At 44.9% G+C, this 26230-nt stretch overlaps 1 protein-coding gene across 1 annotated transcript in view; it reads left to right on the top strand.

The window, feature by feature from the left end:
• LOC126335007 (centrosomal protein of 162 kDa-like) overlaps positions 1–26230 on the top strand; it is a 214895-nt gene that overhangs the window by 133643 nt on the left and 55022 nt on the right. Inside the window, exons 7-8 of the mRNA XM_049997837.1 lie at positions 21571–21714; positions 24173–24364. Of these exons, the coding sequence (XP_049853794.1) occupies positions 21571–21714; positions 24173–24364 (336 nt within the window). The remainder of the gene's footprint in view (positions 1–21570; positions 21715–24172; positions 24365–26230) is intronic.

Below are 26230 nucleotides of genomic sequence, written 5' to 3'. Positions count from 1 at the left end.
ACCATGAGTTGGTAAGCATTACTGCGGACACCTGCAGCCCCTCATGTATGTTTCCCGACGGCGATCGCATCTTCCATCTGGCAATATCTGTCCGTCCACGAGGCCAGAATCGCACTAGAATGGTTTAAAGATTATGGTAGTAAACTCACGTTGAAGTCTTGGCGCCGGCCGGGATGACCGAGCCGTTCTAGGCGCTTCAGTCCTGAACCGCGCGACCGCTACGGTCGCAGGTTCAAATCGTGCCTCAGGCATGGATGTGTGTGATGTCCTTAGGTTAGTTAGGTCTTGGCCACCAAGTTCACCTTATCTGATCCCGGCGGAACACATCTATCACGCGCTAGCTCCGCGCTCCGAAACCGCCTGCCAGTAATTTAAGGAAAATTGCGTGACGTGTGCGTAGAGGACTAGTTCAACGTAGCTCCGGAAACCTACCAAGCACTCGTTGAATCGATGTCATGCAGAATCGCTGCTGTATTGTGTTCTAAATATGGATTAACACGCTTCTAAGCAGTTGGCCATGATCCTTTGACTTGTCAGCGTATAGTTTAACATAGACTCGTGACTATGCTGCAGCGAGCCGGGTTTCACTTACTTAAGACTGCCATATCTAGATGAAGGAGTAAGTGATAGAATAAATCACAGGAATGACCCAACCGTTGGAATTATAGGCTGATATGTACCCATTTCACCACACCAAAACGCGATAAGATTTGATGAACGAACTTCAGTGTAGTCATTCGATATTTACAGATTTATCTCATTGTGGACACCTGGTCTGGCTTTTTCTAAGAAATTATCGCTATTGCTCATGTTATCCTCATAGAAAACGAATTAATTAAGGTTTATGATCTATAGGCGACAAGCATCTCTAATGGGTGGCAACGTAATCTCCTGAACGATGTTTTATATGATCCAATCTGGAGATATCTAAATGTTAGAAACGAAGAAATTCGTTTGAAATGCATATCATTTTCATAAATGCGAAAACAGCGAACTACATAGATTAGGAGGAAAAAACCCTTGTTAGAGTGGAGGATCAGAGATACACGAAACAAAATCTACTAAACAAGCCTGCTGGGAAGACATATCAGAGCTGTGTAGAAACGATGAAGTGGTGCATGACGGAAATACCGCATGAGGGCCTAAGTCAGGGTAAGCACGTTGCCAAGGAAGATGGTGATGTAGTTATCCAGGTGAAAACTTTTAAGTGCTGTGTGGATGTCATGACTGTTGAATCTAGGGGAAATATACTATCTTCTCTCAAAATCGTCTTTGGTAAGTGGAAACGTAATCCGAAATACTTTCGGTCTCATTGTGCGACTGTACACGAAATGTAGATCAATCATTGCACTACGCAGACCAGATTAGGATAAAAAATTCAGCGGTTTGTCGGAGGTAATAAGAATACAGAAAAGAAATTACAGAAAGTTACCCGCATGGAAAAGTAACGACGACTGTATTTCGATCCCTATCAGGCAGGACTGGCAGAGGAGGTAGAAAAGATCCAACGAAGGGCGGCGCGTTTCGTCACGGAATCGTTTAGCTGGCGAGAGAGCGTTACGGAGATACTAAACAAATTCCACTGGCAGACGTTACAGGAGAGGCGTTGTGCATCACGGAGATATTTACTATTGAAATTTCGGGAGACCACTTTTCAGGAGGAGTCTGACAGCATATTACTTGTCCCCTCATATATCTCACGTATTGACCATGAGGAGAGAATTCGAGAAATTAGAGCCAACACAGAGGCTTACCGACAATCACTATTCGCGAGTGAAAAAGGTGTGGAAGGATCAGGTAGTGGTACCGAAAGTACCCTCCGCCACATACCCTTAGGTGGCTTGCTAAGTATGATGTAGATGAGAACTGACGGGGAAAAAATGTGGCAACAGTTGACTGAAGGGAGGTACCAGTTGACAGAATACGTCCTGAGTGTCGAGAAATATGCAGTTTGGCAGTGGGGGGAGGTTTGTGCGGTAAATGTTGTAGAGGGAGGCCAAGGCTTGGCTGTTAGCAGATTCAAAGGGATTGGGTTGCAGTAGCATCCATTTAAGGAATGAAGGGGTTTGTTAGAACAGGGTAGAGAGCTGAATCAAACCAGCCTTCTGACTGAAGACTACCACCACAACGACGACGACAAAAGAAGTTCCGCTTTGAAGATGAAGCGCGCTACTCTTTTCGTGTGACCTGTGTGGTCGTCCAGTTGTGGCCCGCTTCGGCAGAGCAGAGCAGGGCGAGGTCAGCGGGTCGCGGCGACGCCCACCAGTGGCGCCGCTAGCACACTTTACCGCCCGCCCGCTGTCTGCTGAGCGGGAAAGTGAAGGCTGTGTGCCGCGCCGTGCCGCGTCATACGAGTAATGGCGCTTCGGTCCACTTGCAAGCATTGGCGCTCCTAGCGGCACCCTACTTAGTTCTACGATTCCACCTGTCGAGTCCTCTCTCCGCTGATTGACGTTGCTAGTTGGAATATAACTTGTCACTAGTGTCCCAGCGCCCAGCCACATTCACCGAGCGAGGCGACACTAGACTGAAATACGATTCTCCGCCCAGCAATTGGGATTTAGATTTTTTTGGTTCCTCTGGGCGACTCCACTACATCTCCATCTACAGGGTGTTACAAAAAGGTACGGCCAAACTTTCAGGAAACATTTATCACACACAAACAAAGAAAATATGTTATGTGGACATGTGTCCGGAAACGCTTAATTTCCATGTTAGCTCATTTTAGTTTCGTCAGTGTGTACTGTACTTCCTCGATTCACCGCCAGTTTGCCCAATTGAAGGAAGGTAATGGTGACTTCGGTGCTTGTGTTGACATGCGACTCATTGCTCTACAGTAGTAGCATCAAGCACATCAGTACGTAGCATCAACAGGTTAGTGTTCATCACGAACGTGGTTTTGCAGTCAGTGCAATGTTTACAAATGCGGCGTTAGCAGATGCCCATTCGATGTGTGGATTAGCACGGGGCAATAGCCGTGGCGTGGTACGATTGTATCGAGACAGATTTCCAGAACGAAGGTGTCCCGACAGGAAGACGTTCGAAGCAATTGATCGGCGTCTTAGGGAGCACGGAACATTCCAGCCTATGACTCGCGACTGGGGAAGACCTAGAACGACGAGAATACCTGCAATGGATGAGGCAATTCTTCGTGCAGTTGACGATAACTCTAACGTCAGCGTCAGAGAAGTTGCTGCTGTACAAGGTGACGTTCACCACGTCACTGTATGGAGAGTGCTACAGGAGAACCAGTTGTTTCCGTACCATGTACAGCGTGTGCAGGCACCATCACCAGCTGATTGGCCTCCATGGGCACACTTCTGCGAATGGTTCATCTAACAATCTGTCAATACTCATTTCAGTGTAAATGTTCTCTTTACAGATGAGGCTTCATTCCAAAGTGATCAAATTGTAAATTTTCACAATCAACATGTGTGGGCTGACGAGAATCCGCACGCAATTGTGCAATCACGTCATCTACACAGATTTTCTGTGAACGTTTGGGCAGGCATTGTTGGTAGTTTCTTGATTGGCCCCATGTTCGTCCACCTACGCTCAATGGAGCACGTTATCATGATTTCATACGGGATACTCTACCTGTGCTGCTAGAACATGTGGCTTTACAAGTACGACACAAAATGTGGTTCGTGCACGATGGAGCTCCTGCACATTTCAGTCGAAGTGTTCGAAGGACAAATTGCATGGCCTCGACCCTCTCCTGACCTCAACCCTCTTGACTTTCATTTATGGGGGCATTTGAAAGCTCTTGTCTACCCAACCCCGGTACCAAATGTATAGACTCTTCGTGCTCGTATTGTGGACAATACGCCATTCTCCAGGGCTGTATCAGCGCATCAGGGATTCCATGCGACAGAGTGTGGACGCATGTATCCTCGCTAACGGAGGACATTTTGAATATTTCCTGTAACAAGGTGTTTGAAGTCACGCTAGTATGTTCTGCTGCTGTGTGTTTCCATTCCATGATTAATGTGATTTGAAGAGAAGTAATTACATGAGCTCTAAAATAGAAAGTAAGCGTTTCCGGACACATGTCCACATAACATATTTTCTTTCTTTGTGTGTGAGGAATGTTTCCTGAAAGTTTGGCCGTATCGTTTTGTAACACCCTATATATACTCCATAAGCTACACTGTGCTCCGCGGCGAAGCGTACCTCTCTCCTTTCGCAATCAGGATTTGTGCGCGAGAAGAAAGATTGTTTGTCAGTCCCGTGTGAGCTGGAAGCTTCTCACCTTCATGGTCTTTTCTCGGGATATACTCGTACGTAGCAGTACGGACTTATCCCTTTCTGGAATCTGGATGTAGCCTTACTACTATTTACAGATTTGTCACGAATTTGTAACAGCGATGGCATTGGACTGTGCTAATCTGCAGATTTAACAATGCCGAGCGCAACGTTAAGCACGAGGGGACTTCAGAGAGTAAGTTACACGTTATTACGCCGGCCGTGGTGGCCATTCGGTTCTAGGCGCTTCAGTCCGGGACCGCGCGACTGCTACGGTCGCAGGTTCGAATCCTACCTCGGGCATGGATGTGTTTGATGTCCTCAGGTTAGTTAGGATTAAGTAGTTCTAAGTTCTAGGGGACTGATGACTTCAGATGTTATGTCCCATAGTACTCAGAGACATTTGAACACGTTATTATGGCAGCTCTATGAACTTATGTTGAATGCCGCACCTCGGAACGTTTTGGCTACCGTTCAGTTACTCGACGATAGAAATCTACTCCATGCTCGACGAGCCATCAGAGAATCAATGTGTGAACGTCCTCGTAGGTGTAAGATCTCTTTCGCTCCGATGTTCTTCCAACTCGCCGAAAAGTTTGCCCCGTCATACCGTCTGTCGTCGATGTTGATGGCCTTCCTCCCCGATCATTATCACCCGCGTCTCTGCGGCGCTGGTCTAAGTCTTGGCACCATTTCACTACGGCTGCACTCGTCATTGCATGTCGTCCATACGTCGCCAGACTTTCACGGAGAACCTGTGTGAAATTTAGTCGTTTTGGTCACAACAATCGTCTTTTTTTCTATATGTCCATCCTTTGACAGGAGGTGTGGGTGACTTCGGCCGCTCACTTACGCAATAAAATGAAGCACGTACAGCCGTCCTCAAGATATCATTTATTGTATGCCTACCAGTTTCGGTGCTTCATTGGACCATCTTCAGGCCTGAGCGGGCTAACATCTATAACTGGTTTTCGCAGACTACCTGTAACCGCGGTTACAGGTAGTCCGCATGTCTAACTTACTTTCCAGAGTCCTACGTACACCGTCACTTCAGCGATCACGGTACACTGAGGTGACAAAAGCCATGGGATATCTTCTAATACTATGCCGACCCCCCTTTCGCCCGACGTAGCGCAGCAATTCGGCATGGACTCAACAAGTCGTTGGAAGTCCCCTGCAGAAATGTTCAGTCATGCTGCCTCTATAGCCGTCCATAATTTTGAAAGTGTTGTTGGTGCAGGATTTTGTGCGCGATCTAACCTCTCGATTATGTCCCATAAATGTTCGACGAGAATCATGCCAGGCGATCTCGGTGGCCAAATCACTTGCTCCAATTGTCCAGAATCTTCTTCAAAGCAATGACGAACAATTATGTCCCCCAATTGTCCAGAATGTTCTTCAAAACAATGACGAACAATTACGGCCCAGTGATATAGCGTATGCCAGTCATAGAAATGCCATCGTTTTCTGGGAACATGAAGTCCCTGAAGGCTGCGAATGGTCTCGCACATAGCCGAACCTAACCATTTCCAGTCAGTTATCGGTTGAATCGGACCAGAGGACCCAGCCCATTCCATGTAAACGCAGCTCACACCGTTATGGAGCCACCACAAGCTTGCACAGTGCCTTGTCAATAACTTGGGCCCATGGCTTCCTGGAGTCTGCGACTCAATCCATCAGCTCTTTGCAACTAAAATTGGGTCTCATCTGATCAGGCCACGGTTTTCCAGTCGTCTAGGGTCCAACCAGAGTGGTCACGAGCACATGAGAGGCGCTGCAGGCGATGAAGTGCTGTTAGCAAAGGCAATCGCGTCGGTCGTCTGGTGCCGTAGCCCATTAACGCCAAATTTTGCCGAAATGTCCTAACGGATACGTCCCACATTGATTTCTGTTGTTATTCCACGCGGTCTTGCTTGCCTGTTCGTAGTGAGAGCTAATGCCTGAAATTTGGTATTCTCGGCGCACTTTTGACACTGTGGTTCTCGAAATATTGAATTCCCCAACGATTTCCGAAATAAATGCGCCATGCGTCTTGCTCCGACTACCACTCCGCGTTCAAAGTCTGGTAATTCCTGTCATGCGGCTATAATGACGTCGAATAACTTTTCACACGAATCACCTGACTACAAATGACAACTCTGCCAATGCATTGCCCTTTTACACCTTTTGTAAGGGTTACTTCCGCTATCTGTATATATATATGTATGTAGTTATCCCATGGTTTTTGCCACGAAAGTGTATATACAACGTTTTGTCACGCAGTTCACGGGAACTTAACGCAGACTTCTTTGCGAGGCAGCGATTCCTGCGCTGTTCTGCAGTCGAAATGGAAGCAGACCTTTACAAAATAGTATCGAAGGAGTGTTCTCAATATTTTCCCTGTCGCATACTCCCGAGCTGCAACACGGTATTTACAGCAGAACACAAACATGGCAGCCGTTTACGTGCCCGTCAATCGTCTGCAATTCCCTCAAGGACGCTTTGTCCTCCTGCTGCGCAACGTAATCACAACTATAGCGTATCGTTTTATCTCTGGATCAAAAAACCCCTGATAGCTTGCGAATTCTTCATTCATTTTTGTTATGCAGAACTATTGCAGTAGACTCTCAAGAACACGAGCGTGTGTGTGTGTGTGTGTGTGTGTGTGTGTGTGTGTGTGTGTGTGTGTACTACATCTGTACATATTCTGTAGCTCGAATGGATTAGTCGGAAAACGAAAATAAAATTTCTCTGCCCTAGAAGAGAAAAGTGTTAAATTTTGAGATTTTGAGGTCGAAAAGTTGTCCTTGCCAGGATTCGGGAGCATCTCAATTATGTGGTTTGTAGGACAGCTCCACATGCGATCATATAGCTAGAAATTCAGCAGTTCATTTAGTATTGCCGCACAAAAATGTGACTAACTGTATAGAAAAGGACTGTGTTAGTTCAAGTCCTAGGCTGTTAAAAGTGGATTCACCGGTCAATTTGAGTGTGGTTTCCGGAGATTGTCGACGTTGACGTAGTCATATGTTTGCCTTGGGCTGCACTTTACCTAACAAATCCGACAGATTTGTCAAAATACATTTTGATCAGTAGGGCTATGACGGTAAATATAGCTAACGGAAACCACAGAAGTAATGCAATAAATTTGTTGACATTATTCGATGTGAAATTTTGTAAGCTAACGAAGTGTAGTGGATGACGTCAAAGATGAATAATACTTTTTTTAAAAAAAAGTTTATTCCTTGTTTTTCCACTTTGAGGGGTGTGATAGTGGCATTTTTTGTTATTTTTGTTGATATCCAGCAGAATTTTCGGAGTTGTTCAGACCTTTTTTTTCTCTTTCAGATTGATGAAGTTCAGTTTCAAGCAAGCATTACGGGAAAATAAATAATTTTTTGTGAGTATTTTGTAGATTTATTTCGTAATCACTTGATGCATTGGGTTTAGCGTACGAGAATGTAATTTCAGATCGTTGCATCAAAGAGGTTGCATCGATATTCATATCACTAATCGAAATTTTGGAATAATTGAATATTATAATAGATAAGTATAATTAAATTCATGTTCACAAAAATTCCGATTGGGAAAAGAATGATATAAACAATGAAACAAATGAAAAGTGATCAATTACATTCAAACCAATTAATTGAATAAAAATAATGATCGAGGTAATTTCGATAAAGATATAAAAATAAAAGACCTTGCTGCAGTTGATGAGCTTTGAACCCACAACCTCCTGCATGTGAAGCTATTTAGCGCCACACAACCAGCCTTCATAATGTGACTTTCTTTAGCGCTGTTGAATATCATATAAAACACCGTTTTTCCGTCGATTACTCGCAAATCAGTGCCGACCAGGGTGAATGGCTGCAGTGTCTGATTCCTGGGACCTTAACGTACGTCACTGCATAGGTACACTATGTGATCAAAAGTATCCGGACACCTGGCTGAAAATTACTTAACAAGTTCATGGCAACCTCTATCGGCAATGCTGGAATTCAGTATGGTGTTGGTCCACCCTTAGCCTTGATGAGAGCTTCCACTGTCGCAAGCATACGTTCAGTCGTGTGCTGAGGAGAAGTATAGCTGTCGGTCTGTGAGGCCTGGCATGAAATCGGCATTCCAAAACATCCCAAAGGTGTTCTATAGGATTTAGGTTTGCTGTTGGCACTACACACGCTGGCAGATGATGTTCACCGGGCATTCGCCATACCTACACATTGCCATCTGATCGCCACATTGTGTACCGTGATTCGTTACTTCACACAACGTTTTTCCACTGTTCAATCGTCCAATGTTTACGCTCCTTACACCAAGCGAGGCGTCGTTTGGCATTTACCAGCGTGATGTGTGACTTTGAGCAGCCGCTCGACCATGAAATCCAAGTTTTCTCAACTCCCGCCTAACTGTCATAGTATTTGCAGTGGATCCTGATGCAGTTTGTAATTCCTGTATGATGGTCTGGATAGATGTCTGCCTATTACACATTACGACTCTCTTCAACTGTCGGCGGTTTCTGTCAGTCAACAGACGAGGTCGGCCTGTATGCTTTTGTGCTGAACGTGTCCCTTCACGCTAACACTTCAGTATCACATGGGAAACAGTGGACCTAGAGATGTGTAGAAGTGCGGAAATGCGTACAGACTGTGGCACAAGTTACGCCCAGTCACCTGACCACGTTCGAAGTCCGTGAGTTCCGCGGAGCAGCTCATTTTGCTTTCTCACGATGACTGATGACTGCGCTGATATGAAGTACCTGGCAGTAGGTGGCAGCACAACGCACCTAATATGAAAAATGTATGTTTTTGCGGGTGACCGAAAACTTTTGATCACATAGTGTAGTTTCAACAAGTCGGTGGCACCTCTCTCCTTGTGAGACTTGAATCCTTGTTCGTTCGGCTACAAGGCGTCTATGGACTCACATACGAGAGGAGCGGGTTTCGAATCCGTGTCCATATTAAAGTATTTCGTGATTTCCATAAATTTATTAATTTGAATACCTCTTGAAAAGAACGAGGTCGATTTTCTTTCCTAATTTAGTTTCTTTCTGAACTTGTGGACCATCTCTTACAACCGCGTAGTCAACAGCACAGTAAACCCTGGTATTCCTTCCATCTCATTTCGTGTATAGGCAGCACAATTGTGGTTTGTGGAGGAATTCTTGGTGATCGTTTAAGGTGAGTGCTCTTGGTTTATCTTCCCTTTCACCTGATTTTCCAGTTATGCATAATGACAGGACTGTACATGTAGTGTTTAACGATAATGCTGGAATTACAGTGGTGTGTGAAAATAACGTAGGACACTTTACACACAGAGAATAATTTTAAAAATTCGATAACACAATTTTTATGTGAGCTATGGATCATATTATCGAATCATCATGAAACCACTGTGATACTGTAATGGTAATACTCTGCGTGTCGTAGATATTTTCACTGCCCGCTTAGGCAAATATTAGGGTTCATACATGTTTGCTGCTCAAACATCCAATCCAGTTGTTAACAAGAAGTGCATTGTGATTCTTGGAGTCTCAGTTGCTGTAGTAGAGAGAGTAGCAAATTTACTTGGTTAGACCTGTACCCTTCTGTTTCATAAGATGTTCCCGTCGTTAGTGTTTTCTCGTATGTTATGTTACATGATGCCTACATATGTATACACATCAGAGTCACCTGTGTGCGCCGGTACTTTACGTTTGTGTGGTGGGTGCACTGATGGCCCTATTGTACCTGATCTGTTGCGTTTAAAGAACTCTCATTTAAACGGAGTTGTTTGAAGAATAAATGCACTTGTGTAGAGCATCCTTAACAGGGGACAAGAGGTGGCACTTCCCTCTCCTGAAATCTGAGCACAGGATCTTTATTCATTACACAGTTCTCATGAATTAATAGCAATGATTGTCTGCGACTCCAATGCAATCAGGGCCGGTTCAGTAACATTTCTCCACACAAACGACTTTTCATTTGGCGCCGCTGTCTCTTTCCCTCGTACATTTTTGAGTCTTTTCAGTTTTCACCACTATTGGTGATATACGCCGTATAGATTTCTGGCACCTGTGTGCTCCTGGCGCCTCTCTCTGCTTGGCGCCGTAAGCGACTACTACTAGTTGTGACCCTTCCCTCGTAGAAATCTAACAGTCATCTCACTTAGTCCACAGGCAATTTTGCCGATTCCTTGATGCGACGGCGGTTTCGTCCCTCTTCTGCATTCAAAATGGTTGTGAATCATCATAGAAACGTGCCAAAGAAATGTGATCAATCTTTTCTCTGTCACTCCCTCGACCTGCAGTTCCACAGCTGCAGAAAGGAACCGGTCGAACATCCTGGCGCGAAGATTCCTAGCACAAAGTACTGAGTAGAAATTATAAGTTATTTGACATACAGTAAGTTGTATGCATCCGATTACCATATTTTGTCTCCTTTAGATATTCAACTTCACCCCATAATTTGAAATTCCGAATATGTAGTAACCTCACTAGATACATACTATAGAGCTGTTATGCAATAAAAACGCCGCCACCACTGGCGCCTAGTCTATGCTATAATATAAATTCTAATCCCAACGTAGGATTTCGCTGAGGTCCTTCTCTGAAGCGCCCGGCACAGCGCGACATTTCATTTAGGATTTCGGTGCGGCGTTTTTCGATCGTTGAAACTCTCTTCAAGTTCAGCAGAATCGTGGTGTCAGCGCTGTTTACCCTTCGTTATTTCTATGTGGTATGGAGGACGTTCACAGGTCCAGTGCCTGTTTGCACAGGAAAGGCAGCTAGCGATCTGTCGTCAAAAGCCCTTAAAAATGAATGTGAATGACAGGAGAGACGGATGAGAATTGTCAACATATATTATGTAGTCTAATAAGCGAAGGGTACTGCAAATTTGCTTGGAAACGACATTACAATATCATGCAGAAAGAATTGAAAGATTTAGTTGGCAATGAAATAGCCAAAATTTACATGATCGACAGACGAGATTCGTTGTTCTCTACATCAAGAAGCATTTTGTGCTAAATTTGCAGGCATGGAGTACATGAAGAAAATGGTGGTACAAATACAAAATTTCTCAGGTCTCGTGCATCATTTTGCTGTCATTTTCTACAGTTTATTACTGCTAAGTACGCCTGGTGAGGTCAATGGGAATGCCTGGAACCATTTTTCGATTTAAAACACTCTATTGTTCATTCTGTGAGGGGAAAAAGGAGTGTAGGAACTAAAGTTAGAAAATCTGGAACGGATTGTCAAAGACACGGAGGTTAATGCCGTGGGTCTTGGCTTCAGTAAGACATTCGTCACATTTCTATAATGTCATCTAGTGAACAAAATACTAGCATGCCGGGTCTCGGTCCACATTTGTGACTGGCTTCGAGACTTCCTTGCAGACAGAACACACGAGGACTTTCTTAACGAACACGTCATTCCTAACGGAACACCCACTGCGTACCTGGCGTTTAGAATAGGAGCGAAGTATTCCTGCCTGTCGTAAGAGGCGACTAAAAGGAGCCTCACACCATATGATGGTCCCCTGTAGGGTTTTACCTCCATTTTTTCAAAATTTTGAAGAAGAGCGAGCGAATTGGGGAAGGGCGCCTTTACATGGTGCATTGTGTCCATCGTGCATTGAGATCTTTAGCCCACTTTCTCTTCGTGGAATTGCTGTCCTGCTCATCCTCCATCTCTTGAGCGAGGACGCCTTCCTGGGTGCGATTTCCTCCACCCACTATGCAGTGTCGTTTTCTGCACCGACGATGACCATAGAATTCTTCGCACCTCATACCCAGCACGGCAGCCAATCCATTGTAGTGGGGCCGCCATGTACCCTGTTGGTTGTAGCCCCTTGACTTCACAGGTATCTCTCTGTTGATGCCTGCACCATTAACTCCCCACGTATGCCAAGGGGTAGATGCCAGTCACCATGGGGCATCGGGACTCGCGGCAATGGCCATCCTGTCAGGTGGCCTTTGCTGCGGTTGGGTGGTGCCCGTGGGGAGGGCCTCGGGTCGGAGTGGGTGTCATCAGGGCCAGGGCGAATTACGCGCGATGAAGCGTACCACGTCATCACTTGCTGGTGATAAACGCCAGCAGTCTCTAAGTGTTCCAAGTCTCAGTACAATGCAAGGAAGTAAGATCCTGTTGGACAGTTGTAGCCACATCAGTTCCACGAGTTCCAGTCGGTTCTCAGAGCCTGAAGACTACACCTGCTCCCTTGATGGTGGGGGGGGGGGGGGGGCACTTCCCTCCATGTTGGCTGTTGCTTCCGCACCACTTACATCGGGAGCACTGCCCCCCCCCCCCCCCCCCAACTATCAGGGACACCAGTCCCCACTTCTCAGCCAGAGAAGCGTAAGGCTTATTCGTCTCCCCTCGCTAGAAGGGTCCCTTGGTTCACTCCCTTCCCTGGTTTCCGATAGTGGGAAAGATAACACTGCCAGTGGCTGAAGTGCCCAAAAGCAGCTGGTCGTAAGGCTTCACGATCATTCTCAGTCCCGGAGACTGAATCAGTGAAGCCCTCCCAGCCAGAGAAACCCAAGGATAAGCAAAAGAAATCCAGAAAGAAGACCCCTAAGAGCAAGGGAATTGCAGTGGCACCCACACCACTGCTACCTACAAGCTCTGCGACTGAGGAAGAGATGAAGATGCTGGTGTCCACTGAGGACCTAGATCTCGCCATAACCTCAGACACAATGGATACAATAGCCTGTTCATGAAATAACTCTGTCGCAGCAGATGACCCTGAAGTGTAGACTGCCTCATTGAGTGTTTCATGCCTTCCCAGTCTCACAATCACGTCGTCCTCCAGTGCATTTGCGGCAGTTTTTTCCATTACCTGGCTGAGCTACAGCAACTGTTAAGCTTTGCACCCACTTTCTGCATTGCCCTCCAGGAAACCTGGTTCCCGGCAATGCGGACCCCTGCCCTTCACGGCTACAGGGGATGTTACAAGAATTGTAGCGCATATACACTACTGGCCATTAAAATTGCTACACCACGAAGATGACGTGCTACAGGCGCGAAATTTAATCGACAGGAAGAAGATGCTGTGATACGCAAATGATTAGTTTTCACAGCATTCACACAAGGTTGGCGCTGGTGGCGACACCTACAACGTGCTGACTTGAGGAAAGTTTCCAACCGATTTCTCACACACAAACAGCAGTTGACCGGCGTTGCTTGGTGAAATGTTGTGATGCCTCGTGTAAGAAGGAGAAATGCATACCATCACGTTTCCGACTTTGATAAAGGTCGGATAGTAGCCTATCGCGATTACGGTTTATCGTATAGCGACATTGCTGCTCGCGTTGGTCGAGATCCAATGGCTGTTAGCAGAATATTTAATCAGTGGGTTCAGGAGGGTAATAACGAACGCCCTGCTGGATCCCAACAGCCTCGTATCACTATCAGTCGAGATGACACGCATCTTATCTGCATGGCTGTAACGAATCGTGCAGCCACGTCTCGATCCCTGAGTCAACAGATGGGGACGTTTGCAAGACGACAACCATCTGCACGAACAGTTCGACGGCGATTGCAGCAGCATGGACTATCAGCTCGTAGACCATGACTGCAGTTACCCTTGACGCTGCATCACAGACAGGAGCGCCTGCGATGATGTACTCAACGACGAACCTGGGTGCACGAATGGCAAAACGTAATTTTTTTTCGGATGGATCCTGGTTCTGTCTACAGCATCACGATGATCGCATCCGTGTTTGGCGACTTCGCGGTGAACGCACATTGGAAGCGTGTATTCGTCATCGGTATACTGGCGTATCACCCGGCGCGATGGTATGGGGTGCCATTGGTCACACGTCTCGGTCACCTCTTGTTCGCATTGACGGCACTTTGAACAGTGGACGTTATATTTCAGCTGTGTTACGACCAGTGGCTCTACCCTTCATTCGATTCCTGCGAAACCCTATATTTCAGCAGGATAATGCACGACCGCATGTTGCAGGTCCTGTACGGGCCTTTCTGGATACAGAAAATGATTGACTGCTGCCCTAGCCAGCACATTCTCCAGATCTCTCACCAATTGAAAACGTCTGGTCAATGGTGGCCGAGCAACTGACACGTCACAATACGGCAGTCACTACTCTTGATGAATTGTGGTATCGTGTTGAAGCTGCATGGGCAGCTGTACCTGTACACGCCATCCAAGCTCTGTTTGACTCAATGCCCAGGCATATCAAGGCCGTTGTTATGGCCAGTGGTGGTTGTTCTGAGTACTGATTTCTCAGGATCTATGCACTCAAATTGCGTGAAAATGTAATCACATGTGAGTTCTAGTATAATATATTTGTCCAAAGAATACCCGTGTATCATCTGCATTTTTTCATGGTGTAGCAATTTTAATGGCCAGTAGTGTAACAGTGCGTCAGGTGGAGTTGGCGTTTATGTCCCAAACTCGTTATGTAGTGAACCTGTGCACCTTCAAACTCCTCTTGAAGCAGTGGCTGTCAGGATATGGACGATGCAGGTAATAACTGCCCACAACGTATATCTCACTCCAGATGGTGCGGTACCCCTGAACCTATTGGCTGCACTGATTGATCAACTCCCTAAACCTTTCCTACTTTTTGGAGATTTTAACGCCCATAACTCCTTGTCGGGTAGCACCACGCTTACCTGCCATGGCAGAGATGTTGAAAATTTACTGTTCCAACTCGACCTCTGCTTTTCAAATACTGGGGCTGCCACACATTTCAGTGTAGCTCATGGTAGTTACTCGGCCATTGGTTTGTCAATTTGCAGCCCGGGACTACTCCCATCTATCCACTGGAGAGCACATGACGACCTGTGTGGTAGTGACCACTTCCCCATCTTCCTGTCACTCCCCTGACGTCATGCCCATGGGCTTTAAACAAGACAGACTGGGTAGCCTTCACCTCTGCTTTCACCGTTGAATCTCCCCCACATGGTGCAATCGATGTTGTCATTGAGCAGGTTGCTACAACGATAATTTCTGCGGCGGAAAGCGCGATCGCTTGTCCTCTAGGGTGCCCCTCAGCGAAAGACAGTTTCTTGGTGGTCGCCGAAAGTCGAAGAAGGTAATTAAAGAGCTTCGGCGAGCTCTACAGTGATAAAAGCGGCACCCTTCTTTAGAGCACATAACAGCCTTTAAACGGCTCTGTGCCCGCGTTTGCCTGTGTATAAAACGATGGAAACAGGAGTGTCGGGAGAGGTACATCTCGACCATTGGGTGCCATACATCACATTCGCAAGTCTGGATCAAGATCACATGTCTTTTTGGGTTCCAGACCCCAACAGGCGTCCCTGGGTTTAACTTCAATGGCGTGCTCTCTACCGATGCAAACGTGATTGCCAAGCACTTTGCTGAGCACTATGCTCGAGCCTCTGCGTCAGAGAACTATCCCCCCCCCCCCCCCCCAGCCTTTCGCACCTCCAAACGGCGGATGGAAAGGAAAGTCCTCTCGTTCACTACACACCACAGTGAACCCTATAACGCCCCATTTACAGAGTGGGAGGGGCTCCTCAGCGCCTTTGCACATTGCCCCAACACAGCTCCTGTGCCGGATCGGATCTACAATCAGATGATCAAACATCTCTCGCCTGACTACAGGCGATATCTCCTTGTCATCTTCAACCAACTCTGGTGCGATGGCGTGTTTTCATCGCAATGGCAGGAGAGCACCACCATTCTGGTGCCGAAACTCGGTAAAAATCTACTTGATGTGGATAGCTACCGACTCCATCAGCCTCACCAACATTCTCTGTAAGCTGCTGGAACGTATGTTGTGTCAGTGGTTGGGTTTTGTCCTGAAGTCACATGGCCTACTGGCTCCATGTCATGGTGGCTTCCGCCAGAGTCACTCTACCACTGATAATCTTGTATCCCTTGAGTCTGCCATCCGAACAGCCTTTTCCAGATGCTAACACCTGGTTGCTGTCTTTTTTGACTTACATAAAGCATACAACACTACCTGGCTACGTCATATCCTTGCCACATTGTATGAGTGGGGTCTCCAGGGCATGCTCCTGATTTTTATCCAAAACTTCCTGTCGCTCCGTACTTTCCATGTCCATTTTGGTGCCTCCCATAGCCCCCCCCCCCCCCCCCCCTCATATTCAGAAGAATGGCATTCTGCAGAAATCTGTATTTCTGTTGGCATCATGCCGTTCATCCGGACCGTGAACTTTATCTTAATGACAATCCACTCACTGTAATGGAGACATATCAATTCTTAGGACTGGTTTTCAATGCCCAATTAACTTGGCTATCTCACTTTGGCCAGCTTAAGTGGGAGTGCTGGCAGCACCTCAATGCTCTCCACTGTCTGAGCCACACCAACTGGGGTGCAGATCGCTCTAGGCTGCTGCAGCTCTACAGAGCCCTTGTTCAATCCCGCCTTGACTGTGGAAGACTGGTTTACGGTTCGGCGGCACCTTCGGCATTGCGTTTACTTGATCCAGTGCACCACTGTGGCGTTTGTCTAGCGACGGGAGCTTTTAGAACAAGTCCGGTGACCAGGGTCCTTGTGGAGGCTGGAGTCCCTCCATTGAAGGTTTGGTGTGCATAAACTGCTCGCCAGTTATGTTTCACGCATTCGTAGTTCTCCTGAGCATCTGAATTACCATCTCCTTTTAACACCTGCGGCAGTTCATCCTCCCGCATCAGTGGCCCAGGTCAGGGCTCACAATTGTGGTTCTCATATGATCCCTTCTCTCCAAACTGGAGCTCTCCCTTTTGCCACCTCTACTTGAGGTCCATTCACGTACACCTCCATGGTGTACACCTTGGCCGAAGCTTCATCTGGACCTTTTGCATGGGTCTAAGGACTCCGTTAACCCTGCCGCTCTCTGGTGTCACCTCCTCTCGATTCTTGACGTGTTCCGGGGTTCTGAAGTTGTTTACACTGATGGCTTAATGGCTGATGGTAATGTTGGCTTCGCCTCTGTTCACAGAGGCCGTGCTGAACAGCATTCCTTGCCTGCTGGCTGCAGTGTATTCACTGCAGAGCTTGTGGCCATATCTCGTGCACTTCAGTACATCCGTTCCTGTTCTGGTGAGTCATTTCTTCTCTGTTCTGACTCCCTGAGCAGCTTACAAGCTATTGACCAGTGCTACCCTCACCATCCTTTGGTAGCGAACATCCAGAAGTCCATCTCTGTACTGGAATGGTCCAGTCGTTCAGTGGTGTTTGTTGGACCCCAGGACACATTGGAATCCCAGGCAAAGAACTTTCTGACAGGCTGGCCAAACAGGCTATGCAGAAACCACTGCTGGACTTGGACGTCTCTGAAACTGACCTGCATTCTGTCTTACACCACAAGGTTTTTCGGCTTTGGGAGACGGAGTGGCATAACAGTATGCGCATCAAACTGCATGTCATTAAGGAGACTACGAATGTGCAGAAGTCTTCCCTGGGGGCTTCTCACAGGGAATCAGTTGTCCTTTGTCGGCTTCACTTTTTCCATACATGGCTCACACATGGTTACCTCCTCTGTTGAAAGGATCCGCCACAGTGTCTCTGTGGCTCCCAAATGACAGGCATCCACCTCTTGCTGGGCTGCCCACTTTTAGCCACTCTGCAGTGGACTTTTAACTTTCCCAGCACACTACCTTTGGCGTTGAGTGACAATGCCTCAACAGCAGCTTTAGTCTTATGTTTTCTTTGTGAGGGTGGGTTTTATCATTTGATCTGAGTTTTAGCTCATGTCCCTTCTCTCTCTGTGTCTTCGAACCTAGGGCTTTTTGGGTGTAGGTTTTAATGTGTTGCAGAGTGGCTGGCTTCTCTTTTCTTATTCTCATGGTCAGCCAGCCATGGTAATCTGCTTTCTTGTTTTTAGTCTCTTCTCCCTGTTTCTTGTGTCTCTCTGTAGTTTTTTGTCCTGTTTTGTCCATTGTAGTGTTTGTTGTCCTTCTGTCACTCTTCTGGTTCTTCCTTTCTCCTGTTATTGTGCAGTACGTCTTCTTTGTTTTCTTCTTTCCCTTGGGTAATTGTTCTACTGGGAACAAGGGACCGATGACCTCGCAGTTTGGTCCCTTTCTTCTCTTTTAAACCAGCCAGCCTAATGGAACATGTAAATACTCCAAAATTCATTGGAGTAACCATCGAGAGTAACATAAAGTGAATGACCATATAAAACAAATTGCAGGAAAAGTGAATGACCTACTGAGATTCTTAGGAAGAATCTTGAGGAAATTTAATATGTCCACAAAAGGGGTGACATACAAAACACTTCCTTGTGCAATTATTGAGTATTGTTCAACAGTCTTGGGCGCTTACCAAGAAAAAAACAACAGAAGGGGGACAGGATCCAGTGAAAAGTGTCGTGTTTCACCATGGGATCATTTAGTCAGTGTGAGAGCACTGCAGAGATGCTCAACAAACTCCATTGGCAGACGCTAAAAGAGAGGCATTGCGCATCACAGAAAGGTTTACTTCTGAAATCCTGGGAGTGCACGTCCGAAGAGTTGGGAGCATATTACTTCCTCCTACATTCGTCTCACAAAATGACCATGACAAGAAAATCTGAGAAATTAATGCAGAGGCTTACCGACAATCAGTCTTCTTGCACACCTTCATGAGTGGAATAGGGAAGGGGGCATCAGTTAGTCATACCAAAAGTACCCTCTGCCACACACCATCAGGTGTTTTGCGGAGTATTGATGTAGATATGTTAGTGACTGAGCATGCTCTCCCTTTATTTTTGATGGATAAAAGCACATACATGTCATCCGTTTTATGCCATGTTAATGGTACACATACTTCCAGATATTCAACAGAGTTGTTGTCACCACTTTACACTTAATATTTCATTGGTTTTCACCTTTTTTCTGCAGTGGTTAATCTACCTTTTTCCACTGCTTGTTTTACTCCTTCCTCTTGTAATCATAGTGATAAACCCAGCACTCACCAGTGGTGATTTGGTGACCAAAGAAGTCATCTGAATTCACCTAACAGAGATGTAACAACTGCTACAACAGTTTAGTGGGCTTTTTTGAATGGGGGTAGCAGTTGCAGTACGTAGGAGGCAACAACTTTTTGTCATATTCAAAATTACCCTTACCAATTTCCACTTTTTGATTGTGTTAACACCATTCTTCAAGGATCAGGGTCTCAGCTTCCCATGCCATTCCTTATTCTTCACAGAGATATGATCTTCCACTTCGTGTTTTGTCAGTCACACTTGTTTGACCACAACGGACACTGTCGTGTTACATAACTACAGTGTCGTTAGATGGTGCACATCTCTGTGCAGCTTTACCTACTCATCATAGATTGTTTCTGCATTATTCCCCTTCAGATGCAGAAAATGAATTATCGCACTCTACTACACTTCATTAGTTGGCTGCGCACTTATGCTTTGGCACTCCATAGTGCTGTGTTACTGTTATGTGCTGTGGGGATTCTGATGTGTGCAAGACCACTGTATGTAACTCCAGACAAGCAAAAACCTAGTTACATAACTTTATCTTTAGAGCTGATGATTACAACTTTTATGACTGATACTCATGTTATGCAGCTTCAGATGATATTATTCTATAAAAAATGACCTTCGTTCCATATATTCAGGCTACTAAGTGCCAGTTCTTTGAAGTAGTTTGGATCACATTTTCAGTGCTCACTTTCTTCTGGATGCAGTCAGTGTTAGCTAGTGGAAACACTATATGTAGTAGTAATTGCATTAGCTTCAATGGGCTGCATTGTGTTTCATGGTGTAACTTTTGTAACATTATAAAATACAAGGGTTGAAACTTTGATTGTGGCAACTATTTACTTACAACTTGTACAAAATAGAGATATGTTTCAAAGTTATGCTATCCTTCACAGTAGTCACCAGCATTGTCTATAACTTATTGTCAGTGATGTGGAAATCGTAGGATATCCTTTGCTGCACCAGTTGTGTTGATAGTGCGTGTGAGGCTGTGTGTTGTTCAACGAATAACTGTAACACTGAAGCGAATGCCATAAAGTGACCCTGCCTATTAGGAATCAAGTTGAAGCGACAATGACTCAAGTCTGGGGAGAACAGCACTCCATAGCCCCAATGATCAAACAAGCCGTAACAACGCATTGCATATGTGCCTGAGCTTTGTCCTGCAAAATTATGGGTGGGGACATGCAGTAAGTGTTGCCTCTTCTTTCTTTTAAGCTGGACACAGGGGTTCAAAAATGAACATCTTAGAGAAAGTGGTGATGACAATTCCTGCAGCACCTGCACATCATTTTTCAGGACAGTGCTCAGATGCATATGGAGTGAGATGTGACAGGTTTGTTTGATCGACAGGGCTGCGAAGTGCTGTACTCCCCAGACTTAAGCCATTGTGGCTTCAACTTGATTTCTAATGTGTAGGAAACTCATCATGCTGTTCGCTATAGAACTGTTGCAGAGATTTGCTGGGCAATAGACTGCTCCACTCTTAAGTATCAACACAGCTGACACTACTAGCGGTACCCAATAACATCCACACAACTGGCAATAGGTTGATCACAATGCAGGTGACATCAGTAAAACTTTGAAACAAGTTTATTTTGTGTAAGTGTAAGTAAATAGTTGCCACTATTAATGTAATAACAGTGGTGAGTGAGGCCGTCATCATGATCCACTATGGTGTTTGTGAACTGTGCCATTGGCTCCAAATAGGAAAAAAGACTTCTGTTATTTCCACTTTCATAGAAAAACTAAATATATGTAATCACTGATTGTGTCAGCTCAGTGCTACATCATTCTGCACCACTCCACTGACTACAGCAATCTATTTATGGGCCAAGGAACACTTCAGACCCTGGCAGCCAACATAATTAAACATCTGTTCATTTAATGAAATTTTCACTCTGCAGGGGAGTGTGCACCAATATGAAACTTCCTGGCAGATTAAAACTGTGCGCCAGACCAAGATTCGAACTCGAGACCTTTGCCTTTCGCGGGCAAGTGCTCTATCAACTGAGCTACCCAAGCACGACTCACGCCCCGTCCTCACAGCTTTACTTCTGCCAGTATCTCGTCTCCTACCTTCCAAATTGGAAACATCATCTTTGCTTTGTCTTACTTTGTAATGCTAATTATTGCTATTCTAATCAGATCAAGCACCATCTGTCGGACATTTTTTGAACTTTTGTATTTTTTTGCTTCTAATAAAACCCCATGTCATTCCAAGCACATGTGTCAATTTGTACCTCTCTATCTACATTATTCTGTGATACATTCAGTTTTCAAATTTATACTGACTTTTTTAGCACCCTGTACTTACAGAGAACACATGTTGTGAACTAACAAGTACATCCCTGACACACACACACACACACACACACACACACACACACACACACACACACACACACACACACACAATTGGTATAAAACTGATAATTCCAATTGTATTCCAGGAGAAGTTAAAGACAAAAGAGGCAGGTTCAACGGCAAGTAAGGGTCCAGCAACAGGTGATGTGGAAAGGCGAAAGCTCGAAGATGAGCTGCGTGAGGCTCGAGAAGCTGCTATTGCTGCAAGAGTGCAAATGGATGCATTGAGGGTAAGAAACATCTCACAGAGACTGTAGAAGTCATATTCTTCTTGTTTTTCAACCTGTCCTCACTTGTATTGTCTGTGTTGATGGTACGCAAAGGTAGGGAAAAATTTGAGATAAGTAATGAAAATTCAAGGTACATTACTTTGGGTAATGTTGGTCTGACAATCTCACTATAGAGAAGTGCAAAATAGTATACATAACTGTAGAATTCGTCATTACACTAACATGATAACTGCTACTTCTAGTACAACCACACCTCTACAACCATTCACTCCTGCAAGACTACTGTCCTACCTTCCTCACTAACATTACAGCTCTTTTAGAATTTGTGGTCATCTTTTTCTTACTTGTTGTGACAGATATCAAGTGACTGTTTGTTGGTCACATGTGATAATCAAGTTTAAACTGATTGTAAGCATATTATTTTGCATGTTATAGGCTAATTTTCTAATCCAGAAAAGCAAGTAAATCACTATGAGAGGAGCTGGAAGGAGTTTGGGGGGGGGGGGGGGGGGCATAGGTATAGGCAAAGGCATACACATAAACATCAATGAATAAAAGTGGATAACACAGCTTTACAGTTCCAGAAGTTTCTTTGTAAAATGGAAGAGGTAAGAGAGTTATATGAAACAAGTCTATCAGGGATTTAGTAGACTGTGTTATCATGAGAACTCTAGATCAAGGCATGATGACAAAGAAATGATGTCCGAATGTGCAGCTATGTCTCCTGTAGATGAGTAGGCCCACTTCCTTCTATGTTTTGTTTCATTTGCTAGACAGAGAAATTGGTCAATTCAAAAGGCAATGATGTTGCATGTTTCATCTACACTTATTTGTATCAGCTGCCACTTCTTAACCAAAAGTATTCCCTTCAAAGTAACATATTCCAGACAGCTACTCAGAAACAATATATTAGAAGCTTCACGAGAGTGTGCCCCCCCCCCCCCCCTCCCACACACACACACACACACACACACACACACACACACACACACACACACACACACAGATGATTTATAATTGCATGCTAATTGTGACAATATGTTTCAGATTTTTCTCTGTAAGATAATTTACATACTTTAGTAAAACCTTTATTTAATTTACATCAAATTAACATTTTCTGTTTGTTCATGATCTAGTCATCATTTTAATCTCACATTTCACATATGATAATAAAACTAGTGTAAGTTGTGTATTATTTGGTGAAGCAAAATGAAGAGGTGACTCGTCTGATAGCCCCATCGTGTTTATCCCCAAGAAGCAGAGAGGGAAGGCATAATAGTAACAGACTACATTGCAGTATTCTTACAAATGATACAATGTCACGCACTACACAGCTATGTTCCAGTGCAATTTAGTGTGCCTTTTTTTAACTGAGTCATTTGATTCGGACAGGATGACTAATTTTGTCTGGTACCTTTTAAAAGCAAATCTCAGACAGAGCCTTTTTCTCAGAGTTCCCTCACCTTCTCTGAAATCCAGTTCTGATGTGACAAAAGCTTGTGCTTCTTGCAAAGTGTGTATATCTCTGCAGTGCACATAATACTGCAAAAATTTCTCCATACTGACACATTTAACCATTGTTAGTGGTATAATTATTATATTTACTTTTCTCCTCCTCCTCCTCCTCCTCCTCCTCCTCCTCCTCCTCTGAGACAACTATTATGAATTTCACTCATAGCACCAAGCACCATATCCCTACTTTTGTAATTTGTGCATCTCCAACTTACTCAACTTTAACATTTTACTCCTGCATCCCATCACCTCTTCTGCCAGCACTGTCACACCTTTCTCCTCCTCACTGCTACAAGTTTATAGACATTAATAACAAGGCATTATGGTTGCCCATGAAGTCATTTTTAGTGGTCCGCACTTCCACTGAGAGATAACAGTGCACAGTACTTTGAACTGGAACATAGCTGTTCATAGTGATTGGGCGAAAATAGTTCCCTCTGTGACTGGGTTTACAATTTGCTGTGTCAAGTAATATGTCATTACATTAATTTGCACTTAATTTTTTGGGACATTTTCTGTTGAATGTACTCAAATATAAAACACAGCCTGTAAGCCCAGAGTAACAGTATTTGTTACTGACATGGTATGAAAGAATGACATTTTCACTCTGCAGCAGTGTGTGCACTGATATGAAACTACCTGACAGGTTAAAACTGTGTACCAGACCAAGACTTGAACTTGGGACCTTTGCCTCTTGTAAGCAAGGCCTCTGCTGGCTGAGCTACCCTGGCACAACTTGCGAAATGTCCTGACTGTTTTACTTCCTCCAGTAAAGTAGGTCACGAGTCGTGCTTTGGTAGCTCGGCCAGTAGAACACTTGCCCTCAAAAGGCAAAGGTCCAGTATACAGTTTTAATTGGCCAAGAAGTTTCAAGTTACTAGGGTTTTTTTATTTTGTCATTAAGTTGAATCAGTATAATCACCAATTTTTGTTCTGGATGGTACAGGCAGGGAAGAGGGACCTAGAGGGCACAGTCCGTGACCTCAGGGCATCACTGGCCGAGACAAAGTCTGAATTGGAGAGGCAGCGGCGACGCGCAACCTACGGCATGGGAGGCGGAGCTGCTGCTGGTGGCAAGCCACTGCGGTCCCCCAAGTCCCCCACCACTGCCACCAGGACTGTCAGGCAAAATGCACAGGTGCAGTTGCCGAGTTGCATCCACAGTTTTGTAGAAAACTGCTGATAGTGAAATAAAGTGTATTGTTTGAATCGTGTACTAGCTAGCTTTTTTCTCTGTGATAAATAGGTGAGGTGGTGCTGCCTCGGCACATCAGGTAGGTAAAGGGTTTTTCTGTTGCTCATCATCAGTAGCTGTATAGGGCAGCAGTGTTTACTGTCATGTCATACAGTCGACCACATAAAACTAAATGAAAAATGTACCTGCCAGTATAAAAGCAGACTTCAGCTCAAAAGGCAGAGATAAGATGAAAGATTTCCAAGCTTATGAAATTTTCAAATTATCTTAGACTAGGGGGAAAGACACAGAAATTCTTTCTAAAAGTATACCTACTTGATGGAATCTGTCAGCACTTCGAGAGGGAGAGGGAGGTGTTTGATGGATTAAAATTTTATTAATTTTTATCAAAGGAAAATTCTATTGAGAAAACTAATAAATGTGAGACAGGTGTGAGTGGTCTGCTTTTTCTTTTTGAGCTTCACCACACTATCCCTCTCTCCTCCCCAAGGGAAATACTGACCATTGTGAAAGTCAGGATAACCTCATCATTTTTATTTTCACATGTCTATTAGCACTTACCCTCCTGAAGGTAAGTAGTGACCAGTTTGTTCATTTATTTATTCATTCACATGGTGGCAGAACAAGAGCTATTTACAAAGTAAAACACAAAAATACAGTGTGTAGGCTTCCATTAGTGATCTAGGTCCAGCAACTGCATCCTGTTAATTGCCAACAGTGTGGCATATGGGCTCAATGTTTCTGCTGAGAGTGTTTCCTGAGGTGGTGTTCTGTCTTCTGTTTGTGAGCTCTGAAGTTCTAGGCGGTGAAGTTGTCGAGCCCCAGTTTATACGTTAAGCCATTGCATCAAGATGAAGACCGCCCTGACTCAGGTGATTTTCATCCCCTTCAGAAATTGTAAAAGGAATGCTCTGTGGTGTAGCACGATCGATCCATCGATGCATCAGCTCCGTGGTCAGGTACCTACAAACTTCACGATGAAAATGGGGTGGAGCCCCATCCTGCTGAAAGATGAATTGAGAGTCCAATTGCATTTGAGTCATCAGCCATTGCTGCAACATGTCCAAGTAGGAATATCTAGTGACTGTACTCTCGGCAAAGAAGAATGGCCCTTACAGTTTTCAACGTGACAAGGCACAAAAACATTTACCTTTGGGGAATTGCGCTCAAATTCAATGCATTCATGTGGATGCTTTGTACCCCAGATTTGACAATTATGCTTGTTCACTTTTCCATTAGTGTGAAAAGTGGTTTCGTCACTAAAAATTAAGCGATCACCAATGCCATCCTCATCCTCATTCAGTTGTTGCAACTGCGAACAAAACTCAAAATGCTTGTCTTTGTCATCGTCATTGAGCTTGAGCACTAGCTCCAATTTGAATGGTTTCAAAGACAACTTCTGCCGCAGGACTTTCCACACTGTCATTGGAGCCATTTCAAGTTCATGGGATGCAAAATGCACCGATTTCTTTAGACTCCTAGATGTGCTCCACATTCACTTCTCTTTGCTGGGCACAAGCAACCTGCCGTAACCAATTTGTTGTGCCAGTGGTAAATGGTCTTCCTTGTTGGTGGCTTCTTACCGTACTTGGTTCTAAACATCGGTTGCACAGCTGTATTATACTTGTTTTTATCGAACTCCAACACACAGAAAGCTCGCCCCGTATGTGAACTCGCCATGTTTATGACTAGCGCTGACTATCGGCAAATTACCAAACTACACTGTGGCAGTATACATGAAAAAAAAAACTTACAGGGTCTCTCTTCAAAATCACATATGTATGATATCTGTACAATGTTTGGTTCTTG

Source organism: Schistocerca gregaria, chromosome 2 (genome assembly GCF_023897955.1).
Source record: "Schistocerca gregaria isolate iqSchGreg1 chromosome 2, iqSchGreg1.2, whole genome shotgun sequence".
Lineage (NCBI taxonomy): Eukaryota > Metazoa > Arthropoda > Insecta > Orthoptera > Acrididae > Schistocerca > Schistocerca gregaria.
Note: the sequence above shows the minus strand (reverse complement) of the source record. Positions and strands in the feature narration are given on the sequence as shown.